General features: G+C 34.5%; 1 protein-coding gene across 1 annotated transcript in view; it reads left to right on the top strand.

Annotated features, from left to right (window-relative positions):
* Positions 1–9,078, top strand: part of CNTN1 (contactin 1) — a 271,156-nt gene extending 262,078 nt beyond the window's left edge. The window contains exon 25 of the mRNA XM_039882303.1: positions 7,042–9,078. Coding sequence (XP_039738237.1) covers positions 7,042–7,118 — 77 coding nt within the window. The 3' untranslated portion in view covers positions 7,119–9,078. The remainder of the gene's footprint in view (positions 1–7,041) is intronic.
* Positions 9,079–13,666: the final 4,588 nt, after the last annotated feature.

The raw sequence follows: 13,666 nt of genomic DNA, 5'->3' as shown, positions 1-13,666 counted from the left end.
AGATAAATATCTATTACTTCATTTTGTCAAAGGCAGGTATTTAAAGCTTATAATAATTGATTGAAAATTGAAAAGTGTCTCAGCATTTTTCCCAAGAGACCTATATGAAGCAAACCCAACCAACTTTCTAAAAGGTCACCTCTTTTAGTTTTTAATAAGCATTAGACAATTTATAAAAATAACAATTTTAGTACATGACCTAAAAGAAATTTTAACATTAACCTCACTGAATTATAGGAGTTTTATTACAGATTCTATGCCAGGTGCTGGGAAAGTAAAAGTCTTCTACTTTATAAGTTTGTATGCTTTACACCTTGACTCTATTCTATACTTTCAGTATTGATAACATTTACACTGGATGAGCATCTATGGGGGGAATCATGCAAGAGAAAATGTGTGAGGGATAAGAGAGAAAGATAAAATGGAAATTCTAGAAATGAATTAACCAATAAAAATTTTAAGATCATTTTGTCTCACATATTTTGTAAAATCCTAGTAGCCAAGACAAATTTTAAAATGTCTGTGTTTGCCTCAATGGCTTGACATTTTTCAAGTGTTAAGTTCTGCATAAAAATTGGATTGCATACATTTTTTAAATTGTCTTTGTCGAAATAGTCATTCATGTGATATGTTTCATTATCTCAAAGGAAGAAACAAAATTCTCAACTAGTTAGGCTAACTCCAGAAACAAAAGTAGCTCTTAACCCACTACTTTACATTTTTTCAGACTAAATTTTTGTGATTATATTTGTAAAAATTACAAATTTTCAATAGGCCTTCCTCTACAAATAAACAAGGTCAGAAATACTGACCTTACATACACTCAGCCACAGTAGTTTATTAAACTTCTTAGCTTGTTTTCCTTTCTGTAATCATCACTGCTGAAATTCTAGATCTTAGAATAAATATAACCAAACATACTCCACCAAAAGAAAAGCTAGTTTCTAGTCTTATAAATCCTAATGCTGCACCTATCACAAGTAGCTCTCAATGATTACTCATAAAAATGGCTCATACTCTGACTAATTTACAGAAATATTCTTCAAGTCTTTAGTAGCTAAATAGATCAATTGCTTTTCTTATCTTGATTAGCCTCAAGCAATTGAGGAAAATGGGTAAAAGTTGGGGAAAGCAAGTTAGAAGTTGTGAATAATGCAGGTGAATAATTGCATGAAACTCTTTACTAATTAACAAAAAATAAATGTAAACACATTTTTTCCAGAGTTGTGAACAGAACAGTATTCTTGTGGCATGCTCTCTGACAAAATGCTTACCATGGTCAACAAATTTAGGATAAAGATTATTCCATGTTGCTTTTGGTGACTCTTAACGTACAGTTGCACTTTTTAGTTCAGTATATTCTCTCTTTTCCCAGAATCCCTCTTTTGCTTCTGGATCCAAACAGCCCTTTCATTGCGGAAAGTACTAGTAGAAAGTACCTGAGATCAAAATGAAAACTGACATCTTTTTAAGTGACCTTGCCTCCTTGGCCATGAGAATTGGTTTAGAAATGGAACATATTCAAAGCTAGTTCAATCAAATAAATCTATTAATTCAACCATAGTAATTGGTCTGGGAGTAGGTTGTGACCCAGACTTTTCAAATCAGAATCTTTCCTTGCAAATTTTCTCACTGCTATTGGGGTTAAAAGATAATATCTATTTGCTCTTGAGAATACATTATTGTGAGCTTCGTGCTCTTGTCTATCTTGAGAGGTCAGTCTGAGGATGTGAGGCAATATGCAAAGGAAGAAGAGATAAAAGTCAGAAACATGGCAGACACAAGTATTCAATTACCTGGCTCTAGCTGTTCAAAAGCAGTGCAACATTGGCTCTTTCTTCAGTTGGGTTCTTGTTACTTGAAAGCAAAGATCCCAACTACTAGGCCACAGAGGAGATAACAGAAATGTTTGTGATCTAAAAGGACATAAGGTATGGTTGGGGAACAGTAAGCAGATATGTATGTCTCAGATGCAAAGCAGGGGACACCTGCTTTATCTATTGTTTTGCTTTGCTTTTTATTCAACTATTTTTCAAAGACTATAGTGTAGGTCTATAACAAGAGATAGTATGAATTGCTATCAAATGTAGTATGAATTGCTACATTTACGGGAGTTTTCTATTAGTCATGCATTTATGGAAGTGATCCACTTAAAGCATCTGTTTTCAAACTGTGATAAGCAGAGCCCCACAGATTGCATGGAATGATGAGCTTAGGGAAGTACTGGTACTAGCATGAACGGAGAGGGGGCAAAAATCTGATGGTCTCCTGCCCCAGACCTATCTCTGAATAAAGTATCTCCGCTCCCTCCTAGTAATGGTCTTCCACATACAATTGCTTCTGAAGAAAGGTTATGCTGCTAAAATATATATAAGAACTATTGATGGACATCTTCTGAATTCTCACAATAAAGCTATGAGATACGTCATTGTTTCCATTTTATAGTTGAAAGACCTAGGCATTAAAGGGTTAAAGAACATGCTCAAGATTGCCTGTGAACAAAAGGCTGAGGCAGGATTGGGACTTTGCTTTCTTTGCCTGACTGGCCCCAGAGCCACGTGATACTATTCCCAGTACACCCTTACACTCCTAGTAGGACTAGGACTGTCACCAGTTTACCAATCCTCATATTTGCCTGTTTGTTATGTTAAAATCTAAATAGTCCAACACCAAGACCAAGCACATACCTGTAATCTGATAGGTAGTCAGACTACCTGTAATTAACTGGATGAATCAAGGAAACATACTCCAGAGCAATCGTAGAACACCACCCAAATGGAAAGGAGAAGCATCTTACATAAGGTATGAGTTCCTGCTGAAGAATTCAGAGGAGAGTCTAGGGGGAGAGGCAATCGATTCTGTTTCTGTGACGGGGATAGGAGAAGCTGGGATTAACTAGATTGGAGGTCATCAGCAGGAGATGTAGTTTAGCAACTGGGTACTCCCATCAATAGAAGGGAAGAGTAAAGCAGTCCAGGCATCACTGAACACAGCACCAGCCACTCAATGAAGAGGTCAGTAGGGTATTTACAGCTGCCATGTGACCTTAGAAGTGTCTCTAGTTAAGTTTACAGTTGGCTTTTCCATATCTGTCATACTAACCCAGATAAAAACAGGCAGCCTTGTTCTTTTTTCATCTGAGGTAATTTTTACTTTCAGTCCCAGACAGACTTTTACTCTTTTACTTTCCTGAATTTGCTGCTCTCCAAGCAGGAGTTTTATTGAACTCAAGAAATTTCCACAGCAAACATCTGGTGATGCGTACCTAACAGACAATACATTGTAAGCATGCCTCTAGCCAGCAGGGAATCAATCATTTCTTCAAAACACTTTCTTCCCTCAGTCCATGGCCAATTATAGACTGAAAGAATCCAAAGTAACATCTTACCAAGACAATTTGGAGGACCCCTGGGTTGAGCAGTAAAGTAAATGCCTTTCCGATATTATGGATTTTTAATATTAGCTCTCTGCTAGAGAAAAAAAATATATTTCCTGAGGAAATGAATTAATGGGGATGTGTAATTTCTTTTCTTGTCCCAGGCCCCTAAAAGTTAGATTGTACAATAGTATAAAATGTAAAGAAATATTAAGGATTCTACTGGTCACAGTGATTTTCTTTGTATTCTTCCTTAAAACCCCTTGTCCCACGCTTTAACTTTCTCTCCTATGTATGTTTGATAATCAGAATAGGTTCAAGGCTTATAGGAGAATTATTCATATTATAACTTTATAAGTCAAGTGGTCACTATATGCTGGATTTCATATTAGTCAACACAACCAAAAATATAATTTGGATGTATTTTCTGTCTGTAGTTGTTCACATACTAGAGAAATTAACAATTGTGAACACAGGAAGTGACATGACAAGGAGAAAATTCTAAGTGTTGTGGCATCATCAGCAATAGGAAGAAGTAGGAATTTGGATTGAATTAGGGTGTTCAAATTTAAACATCAGAGATTTGTATTAAAAACTGATTAGAATAGTTCTCTACTTATCATAAAACATGCAGAGATTGTAAAGCACTGTTTAACTTTTGACACCCTCTTCTCTTCTCATATCTAACTCCCTGTAGCATACATCCTTCCTGAAGGAAGTAAGTCTGAGCAGTTTAGTTTAAAAAATCAAGAAAATCTCGTGGAAGAGATATAATACTCTGAATTGGCCTTACATTTATTCTAACAGGGAAAAATGATTCACCAGATTGATGATTATGTTTGACATTCAGTAGATATGTGAAAAGTGAAATATATGTTTACCACATATCATATAAGTGCTGAAATTATGTTTGATAACAGTATTATACATTTTGTTAGATATAAAACCAATATATATGAAAGCTCAAGAATATAGGAATCCCACATTTAAAATTACTTTAAATAGTAATTCAGTCAGGTCTCTAATTTGTGCTTGGAATGTGGAAGAGAATTGAAGATGAAGACCACAATTACATAAGCTTGAGCCATTAGAGAAATTAAATATAATACACATAAACATGAAGAGTTTATTTAGAATAAATCAAATATCCTGATGTTGAAGCCACAAATTATGAAATTGTGTTTGGTTTTCATACTAACACCAAAATTTCAAAATGGCATCCACAATTGACTAAACTTCTTTCCACAGCCACAGTTTGTTCTGAGCCAACCCACACATTCAGGCAAGTACATGAAAGTGTACCCATTGCTGATGTAATTTGTGGTAAAAGGACAGAGTACTACAGTTTTTCTCAGACAAAAGTCTTCAAGACAGATCATTTAAATTAGGTAAACATCGAAAACTAATGTTTTTTATGTGATTGAGGTTTATTATTGGTCATAATTTATTGGAATAAAATAATGTGTGGGCAGTGGCATATTTTTAAAATATCTATGTAGAAGAATAGAAGGAAAAAATGCTGTAACAATACAAAGACGCTTTGAAACATCTTAGGTGCTGCACTTTCCCATGGGTCATTTATTTTCTTTCTGTGGCTTTGCCTTGACACATTAAGTGCAGAGGATAGTGTCTTCATGCATTTCTAGAACTGGTCACTTTCCAAAGCTATCTGCAGAAAATGGTAAGTACAAAGAATATGGCCAGGGCAACCTGAGATCTGATCCTGGCTCTGCCCTCTCTACTGGCCGTGGCCTTCAGCGAGTCATTTTACCTAAATCTGAGTTACATAATCTATAAAACCAGGACAATAAGACCTATCATCACAGGCTGTTGTATTAATGTCAAAATACAGACAAAGGGCCAGTGTAGTGTCTGTCATGGCTATAGAAGGGTAAATAGGAGCTATAGCAGTCATTATTAGTGTTATCACTGTTGATGTTATTGCAGCATCCGCATTAATGAGGCTATAAGAAGCTGCTTGAGGTATGTTTATATTGCCCTTCCTGTCCCGCCCTCATTTTTTCTCAGTTTTTAAAAATTTTTTAATTTCAATTAGAGTTGACATTCAATTTTATTTTATATTAGTCTCAGGTGTACAGCATAGTGGTTAGACAACTATATAATTTACAAAGTGATTCCCCTCTGATTAGTCTGATACCCACCTGAATACATAGTTATCACAATATTATTGACTATGTTCCCTATGTTGTTCTTCACATCCTTGTGACTATTTTGTAACCATCAATTTGTACTTCTTAATCCTTTCACCTTTTTCACCCATTCCCCAATACCCTTTCCATCTGGCAGCCATCATTTGTTCTCTGTACCTATGAGTCTGTTTCCATTTTGTTTGTTCATTTATTCTTTAGATTCCACATATAACTAAAATCATATGACATTTATCTTTCTCTGTCTGACTTATTTCACTTAGCATAATACACTCTAGGTACATACATGTCATTGCAAATAATATGATATATGATTTCACTTTATTTTTCTACCCTCACTTTTCGATCCTCACTGTCCCGCTTATTTCTAAGAATCACTTTATCTTTTCTGATAATGTTTTCTGGATTATGTTTTTTCTGCAGCACTGAATGCTGCTAACAGCAGAATACGGGCATACAGATAGACACAATCATCTTCCACCATATAAGAAACATGAATCTGTTTTTAATGACTAGAAATTCAAGAGTAATGCCTCCAAATCTTTCTGAATATAAGACAATTATTCCAAAGAAAAGGGGTGTTTTAGGCCACTGTTAACATGGTAGATAATAATAACTTAATGTTTTAAGTAAAATTCCAAAACTTGACACAAATCTGTTACATTTATAAGCTATTTACTGCATATTTTCGCCTGTCACTCATTCCAGCAGTGTGTTTATTGAAGACTGTGCCTACTAGGAGTGGAGAGTGGAAAAGGGAAGTATGCCTTCTTGGTCCCACTTTTCAGCCCTTTCTCAAGAAACTTACTTGACCAGAGGAAGAGCCCTTCTCAATGTAATTATTAGCCCAAGATGTAATAGAAGTCCATAGTATATTATATCATTTTTTATTTTTAATTCACAGCACATGTCAGGACAATTGTTTCTTAGATAAAAACTTAAATAAAATGATTCACTGTTATAAAATATATTCTTCAAATCATTTTATATAAGTACCTACGTGTCTTAAAACCATTGGTATATGAAATTATGCAAGATCTATACCTAATGAGGTCATTATCCCAGATAACATTAATATTTTTACTACACCTCTTTATCTTATTATTTAACAGCTTACACAAACACATGCATACACTTTTTTTTTTTCAACTCATTTATATATTTCTTGACCTATCACTTTCTGGTAGGAATTTGGGACTGCAGGGTCATAGGGGAAACATGAATATCTGTGATTTTATAATCTTAAATGATATATATGAACATGTTGTATAAAGAGATCACATGCTCTCACATAAAATCCTGTATCAAATAGTTATGTCTTTCTTAAATGACCTAGGAATAGAGAAGCCGTTTGTTTGTTTGTGTGTTTTATTTTTGTTTTTAAGGAACCGCTTGATTTTCAGGCCTACATATTCTGACCTTCCCCAAAGCAGGGAAGATAAAGAATAGCAACTGCTATCAATGGAATATTATGCATATGTTTGATTTACTTTGTAGGTACATCCACACTACTACCAAGTCTTCTTGGCTTACTGCTACCTGCCTTTGGTATCCTTGTCTACTTGGAATTCTGAATGTGGTGTGACAGTTGCTGTACCCGACCCAGCTCAGAGGACACCTTTCATCCCTGTGGTGACGACAATTCCTTCCAATTCCCGCGGCTCCATCCTAAGCCAAATAAATTATACTTTAACAAACTATCCAACTGATTTACAACACATGTTATGACTGAGGCATTCAGGAACCCCTTTATCCAAAATAATAAACTTTTAAATGGATATAAAATAATTTTTAACTCGTTCCAGTATGCCTTATAAACCACTTAACCTGATTCTGTGACAGTTGCATGATTTAATCCAATGGGACAAGTTACAGTGTTCAATTCAATTCTATAGTTTGTAGAGTGAAAGTAAAATCACCATACACAGGTGCTTTAAATTTAATAACAAGTTGTAAAATATAATAGAGGTTGAAATGTTGATTGTATGTGGTAAATGTAAGAGTACTATCCTCTTGTACTATCCTTTCTGTTCTAGGTCCCACATATTTTTGAATGGCCCCTATCATTCATGACATTCTGAGTTTTCTTAAAAAAAAAAAAAGTAGAGTATAACTGAAAAATTTGACATAAATTCCATTATCAAATTATTTTACGGAATGAGTTGAAAGATTTTGAATACTAAAAACCAAATTCTAGAACTTATTATCAGTATTCTTATTTTGGAAGTAAGTAATTTTCTAAGTATTTGATTTTCAGAATCAGTAATACTTTTAAGTTAGTTTTTTAATGGTAAAGTTAACATACCATATGAAGATTTTTTTTTTACTTTTGTATTCTACTCTGAAATTATTTTGTTTTTATTATCATCAAGTTCAAACCTCAAAAGTCACAGCTCTTATCTAGAGTATTATATTGCTGTATTTATTCATATGTGGAATGATGAATTTTGAAAAGTAGAGTGCTTCAATTTTTTAATCAAGATGTGATAGTCTTTATATGGCTAGAAATAAATAACAGTTAAGTGAATATCAGAATTACCTAATAATATCTAGTATCTTGTTTTTTGTGCTTCATTTCTAAGTAAAACATTTCTTTATTAAAGGTATGGAATCAAGAAATCACCTGTAGATTGGAAAAACTACAGTATTTCTCATTTTTTAAAATTTAGTTTTAAACTTATTTCCCACTTCAATGCAATACCGAAATCTGGCTAAAAATGCCAAATCAATGTGTTGCTAATGGTACGTAAAAGAGTATGCAAAACTGGAAGGCCAGGAGGAGACAAATAATATGTCTGTCCAATGATGTCTCCCAAGTGTTGGTGCTTTAGGTTTTTATAAGTTGTGGAAAGGAAGACGCACATTTCTTCATTCTCCATGGTGTGCACGGAAATGTAATTGAGTGTGGATGTGAAAGAAATCCAGTAATAAAGATTAACTGGCTCATGAAATTGTGCAATGTCTAATGCATCAAGAGGTATAATCCTATTTTAATAGCACAAACTTGTGAGCTAATTAGAGATAGAGTTTATCTTTTTAGAAAGGATACCTTATAGGTTCATAAAAAAAATATTTACAAGAAGCAAAACAGATCTATTACTACTTTATCCCCCTTTCTTTAATTTGTATAATTTTTGTACTATATATCTATGTGTAAATGTTTAAAGCTTTCATTATGAAAATATCAATAAATATTTCATTAGTTTACATTTAACTCTTTGTTATAAAATGAAACTTTTTAAAAATAAATGAAATGGATGATTTCCCAGTAGAAGTATGTCAAGTCTTAAGAGCATTACCAGATTTCATAGAATATTTAATTATTTGAGGAGGAACAAAATCTCTTCATATTTTAGGGAAATGAATACTCTGTAAGCCTTCTATACAAATGTTTGTGTTTTCCTTGTTACACTTTGGGATTTTTCTTTTGCAATGTGACCCATGTTGGGCATTTTTATATAATCGACAATAACTAAATCTTTTGCCAAATGCATGCTTGCCTTTTATTTTCTAATGTATGGTAATAAAGAGCAAAACTGATTAGATTTTGCATGAAATGGTTCTGAAAGGTAAGAAGAAAACAGACTTTGGAGGATATTTGTTTAATTTTAAATTTATAACAGATTAGGTAGATTAAAATCTCTCATTCACTGATAACTCGAGCTTTTCATTTCCTCATACAGTTGTACAAATTGACTGGGACCATCAGTTTTAAACTGTTGTCAAACTAACTAATATATCATCTGCTTTAAGACACAAGATTCTTAATTAAACTTTATAGAGATATAGACACATCAGTTGTTTCTTTGTATTTCAGGAAAGGTGATAGTAGTTTTATTTGATACTGATAAATATTGAATTGATTTTTTTAGTTATTTTTTATTATTTTTTCAATGGAGTAGTATAGGACTGTGCTTTGTCCTTTTTATGAATGAAAACAAATTATAAAGAAATAAATGTCTTACTGTTATCCAAGAAATAACAACTGTCCTTTCAATTTACCTGAAGTTGAAAATTGATTTTTAGAAGGTTTTCATTTTAAGTTAAAGAGCATGGAATAACTGTTACTTGTTAAACAATAGTTCATGTTCGAAGGGTTCAACAAAAGTATACACAAAGAAACACATGAGCTTGCATGCACACATACACACAGGCATTATTACACTGAAATAAGATCATCTGGTAGATAACTTCAATTTATGTGAATATCACTTGTTCTAATGCTAAACACTAAAGCAAGCTGCTAGAGACTAGTTTAATCCTGAATGAGCTGATACTATAATAGAGGAATCTAAGTAAAAGCATGACTTGACAATCAAGAGTCTGATACAAGTAAAGCCTTCTCTGAGTCCTGACCCAGACTGAACCCCAATTTCTGATTTGCAGGTTTTCCTGTGTTTTGCTTACAATTGTCTCCCGTGTTCTCACTGTGATTCCATATTGGCATTCTGACCTCCCTTCCTATTTCATGAAGCTTGCTTCCACCCTGGACTCCCGTTTTCCCTTTTGGACCCTGCCTCCATTTCTTGACCCTAAGTATTAAATTACCTCTATTTCAATATTTTGCTTTTGGTATTTGACCTTGGATTGACCTCAGCTCTAATTCCCCAGGCTTTGGGAGATCAAAGCTTCATTCTGTGAGAGATTTTTTTTCAAGTTAGTTGTTCTCAAACCTGACTGCCGTAACAATAATCTGAATAATTTGAAAAAATAAAATAGATTTCCTGGGCCCCAGTCCAGACTTACTAAATCAGAATCTATGAAGTGAGGCACAGGCATTTGTATCTTCTTAGGTTGTTCAGAAGAGTCTGATAGGGAGCTGGGTTTGAGAATCACAGATTTTCATGATTACGACAAGTTAGATTAATTGATACTTTAATCTGAATCAACAATATCAACATCATGTATACACAATTTAAATATCTCTTAAGAAAAACAAATCTTTTCTCTTGGCTTGTCTAAAATGTTAATTTTCTCATGACTAATTTGCTCATTTGTTCTTATCTTTTGGTTCTATATCTTTCGTATCAAATGCTCTCCACATTTTGTCTATTAAAAATGTCCCCTAATTTGTTTGCATCTAAAATCCAAGCAGCATATTGAAGCGTATTTCAGATTTCTTCTCTAAAGGAATGTGGATTTCCTTTACTTTTTTCTTTCTGTTTTCTTCATGGGACTTGTAAAGTTAATTAAATTTTAATACTTAATTTCCTGAGTCCATAATCTTCTGGAGGTTGCTAATAAAAAGATTGATGAAAGGTGCCCCCTCCCCAACTTCAACATTTTTTTCTTCAGAATGAAAACATAGTGGTTTTTAATGAGCTGACTTTAAAATTAGTTGATTGGAGGCTAGCATTAGGATTCTACACTGTTTATCATATTTTAAAAACAGGTCCATTTTTTATTTACTAGTGAAAAATTTGATCCTTGGGGTAATATATATCAGTTCCTATGATACTATCACTATTTGGCTCTAGAATTCAGTTTGTCTCATCCTAAGGCAAAATTATGAAGTGCAGGAACTTGGTCATTATCTAGCCTATCAGTCAAGCTCTTTTGCTCACAGGGAAGCAGCCTTGAAAGCAATGCCAAATGTTGTCATACCTTTTTGTATTAGTTTTCTAGTGCTGCCACAACAAATGACCACAAATTGAGTGGCTTCAAACAGCAGAAATCTCTCTCTCACAGTTCTGGAAATTGGAAATCCAAAACTGAGGTGTGTGGAAGGTAAGTTCCTTATGGAGACTCCACGGGAGAACCTGTTCCATGCCTCTCTCCTAGCTTCTGTGGTTGCGGGCAAACCTTGGTCGTCATTGCTTGCAGCTGAGTCTCTCCATCTCTGCTTCTGTTTTCATATGGCATCCTCCCTGTGTGTCTTTGTGTTCAAATTTCTCTCTTTTTATAAGGATACTAGTCATTGGATTAGGGCCCACCCTAATCCAGTGTGACCTCATCATAACCTGATTACATATGCAAAAATATTTCCAAATAATGTCACATTTACAGATTCCATGTGGACGTAAATCTTGGGAGAATACTACTCAATTCTATATACTTTTCTTCTTTTTAAAACCATAATAGTGTGCTCCACTCACACTATTGAGAATATGATTGAAATTCTGCTCTGAACATGCTTTCAAAAAGCATTTATGTTGATAACATGAAAAAATATGATGGATCTCAAATGCATTATGCTAAGTGAAAAGAAGCCAGATTCAAAAGGCTGTGTTATTCTATTTATACAACATTCTAGCAAAAGCAAAACTCTAGGGACAGAGAACAAGTCAATAGATGCCAGGCAATAAGAATAGAGCTAGGGTTTAACCATAAAGGAACAGCATGAAAGAACTCTTGGGGATGATGGAACTGGTGGCAGTGACTCAAACCAACACACTGGTCAAAAATAAAACGCTACAGCAAAAAGGTAAGTTTTACTGTATGCACATTTTTTTAAACTTAAAAAAAAATGCAGTTATGCAAATATTATGGGCCTTGGGCAGACACATGATCATATTCTAACTCTATCTGTTATTATCTGTGAGACATTGACAAGTAATGTGACATTTGGAGGATTAAGTTTTCTCTTCCATTAAATAAGAATAACATTCCTTAATCATTCAGAATTATTTTGGAAGTGAGAGACACTCAACTCAAACAAGATTAAGGAAAAAAAAAAGAAGAAATGTATTGGCTCAGTTAATGAGATCTATAAAGTAGACTAGATATAAGGGCTTAAGTAACGTTCTCAGACTACTGTCTCGCCATCTGTTGATCCTGCTTCTCTCTGTGCGCATGTTCATTCTCAAGCAGGTTCCTTGTGGCAGGGATCATGAGTGTTCACAGTTTAAAGCCTACATTCTACTGGACAGTGGTCGAAAAGTAATAGAGATTCTCTTTCAGACCTGGTACATATACCAAATCTCACTGAAGATCCAGATCATCCCCTGAAGTTTGGTGTATTTTATTTAGTCATCTTGGGCCTCCTGGCTACCCTTCTGGATAATTGGGAGGTGGCAAATGCGCTGTGATAGAAATTCCCACCAGGCCCACATGGAATGGAGAAGGGATGATTCTCCTAAAAGTAGTAGCAGGTGTTATCAACAGAAGGGGGGTGCTGGACTGGGAAAGACAGTCTCTACTCCACTTGTTCTTAAAATTCTGTGAACATTTAAAAAGATGATTGAATTAAAATGCTTGCCATATAGTAAATTCACAACCAATTTAAAATTTTCCTCCCACCATTACTTTTCATTGGATATATGAAATATAGCATTTACTTCCAAAACTCCTATTTCAGGTGACTGCATAGCTAACACAGAGCTTAGCACGCAGTCAAATCAAAGTCAGTCTCCCCTAGGTTAGGTAGAACCAATTTAGTTGAATTGGATGTCACAATAGGATGTAAAAGAAAAGGAAAAAGGGCCTATTAGCACTGAAAACTTCCTTTTACTACATTTTAAATGTTTACCACTTCCAGGAATGAGGGATGAGGGAAAATCATTGTCAAGCGGGCTCATCTACACTCTTTTTCATTATTTCTGAGAAAAAGTGATGTGTATATCCAGATGTAGTATAAGTGTCCAAGGGACTTCAGAACTTCAGAACTTGAAAAAGCTGATTTACATAGACAATCATTCTAATTAATCAATGGAAAAGGCATTCATATTAAAGTGTCGAAAACACATCATTTGAAGTGAACTGTGTTAGTTATTTAGTGCTACAATAAATTGCAGAAACACAACCTCAAAACCTCAGTGACATAACAATAACATTAATTGCTCACACATCTGGGTCAGCAGTGGATCAGATATGCGGCTTTGCTATTATACACTGGGCTTTCTCATATGCTTGAGAGCGACTTACTATGATGTTAGAGTTTGCCTTTTGTTGGGGCCGTCAGAGCAACCTGGCTCTGCTCCACTTTTCTCTCATCTTGAGGCTAGTTCTGGCATGTTCTCATGACAATGACAGAAGTGCAAGTAAACAAGTGGAAACATGCATGTACTCTTTCAAGCCTTTGCTGGCCTCATGTCTGCTAATATCCTGTTGACCAAATCAAGTCATATTATAAACCCAGAGCCAAGGGGCCGGGCAGGTCTCCCACATATGTGGATAGGCCCTT

Source organism: Pteropus medius, unplaced genomic scaffold, assembly GCF_902729225.1.
Source record: "Pteropus medius unplaced genomic scaffold, Ma_sr-lr_union100, whole genome shotgun sequence".
Taxonomy (NCBI): Eukaryota; Metazoa; Chordata; class Mammalia; order Chiroptera; family Pteropodidae; genus Pteropus; species Pteropus medius.
This window is presented reverse-complemented; position numbering and strand designations above follow the sequence as displayed.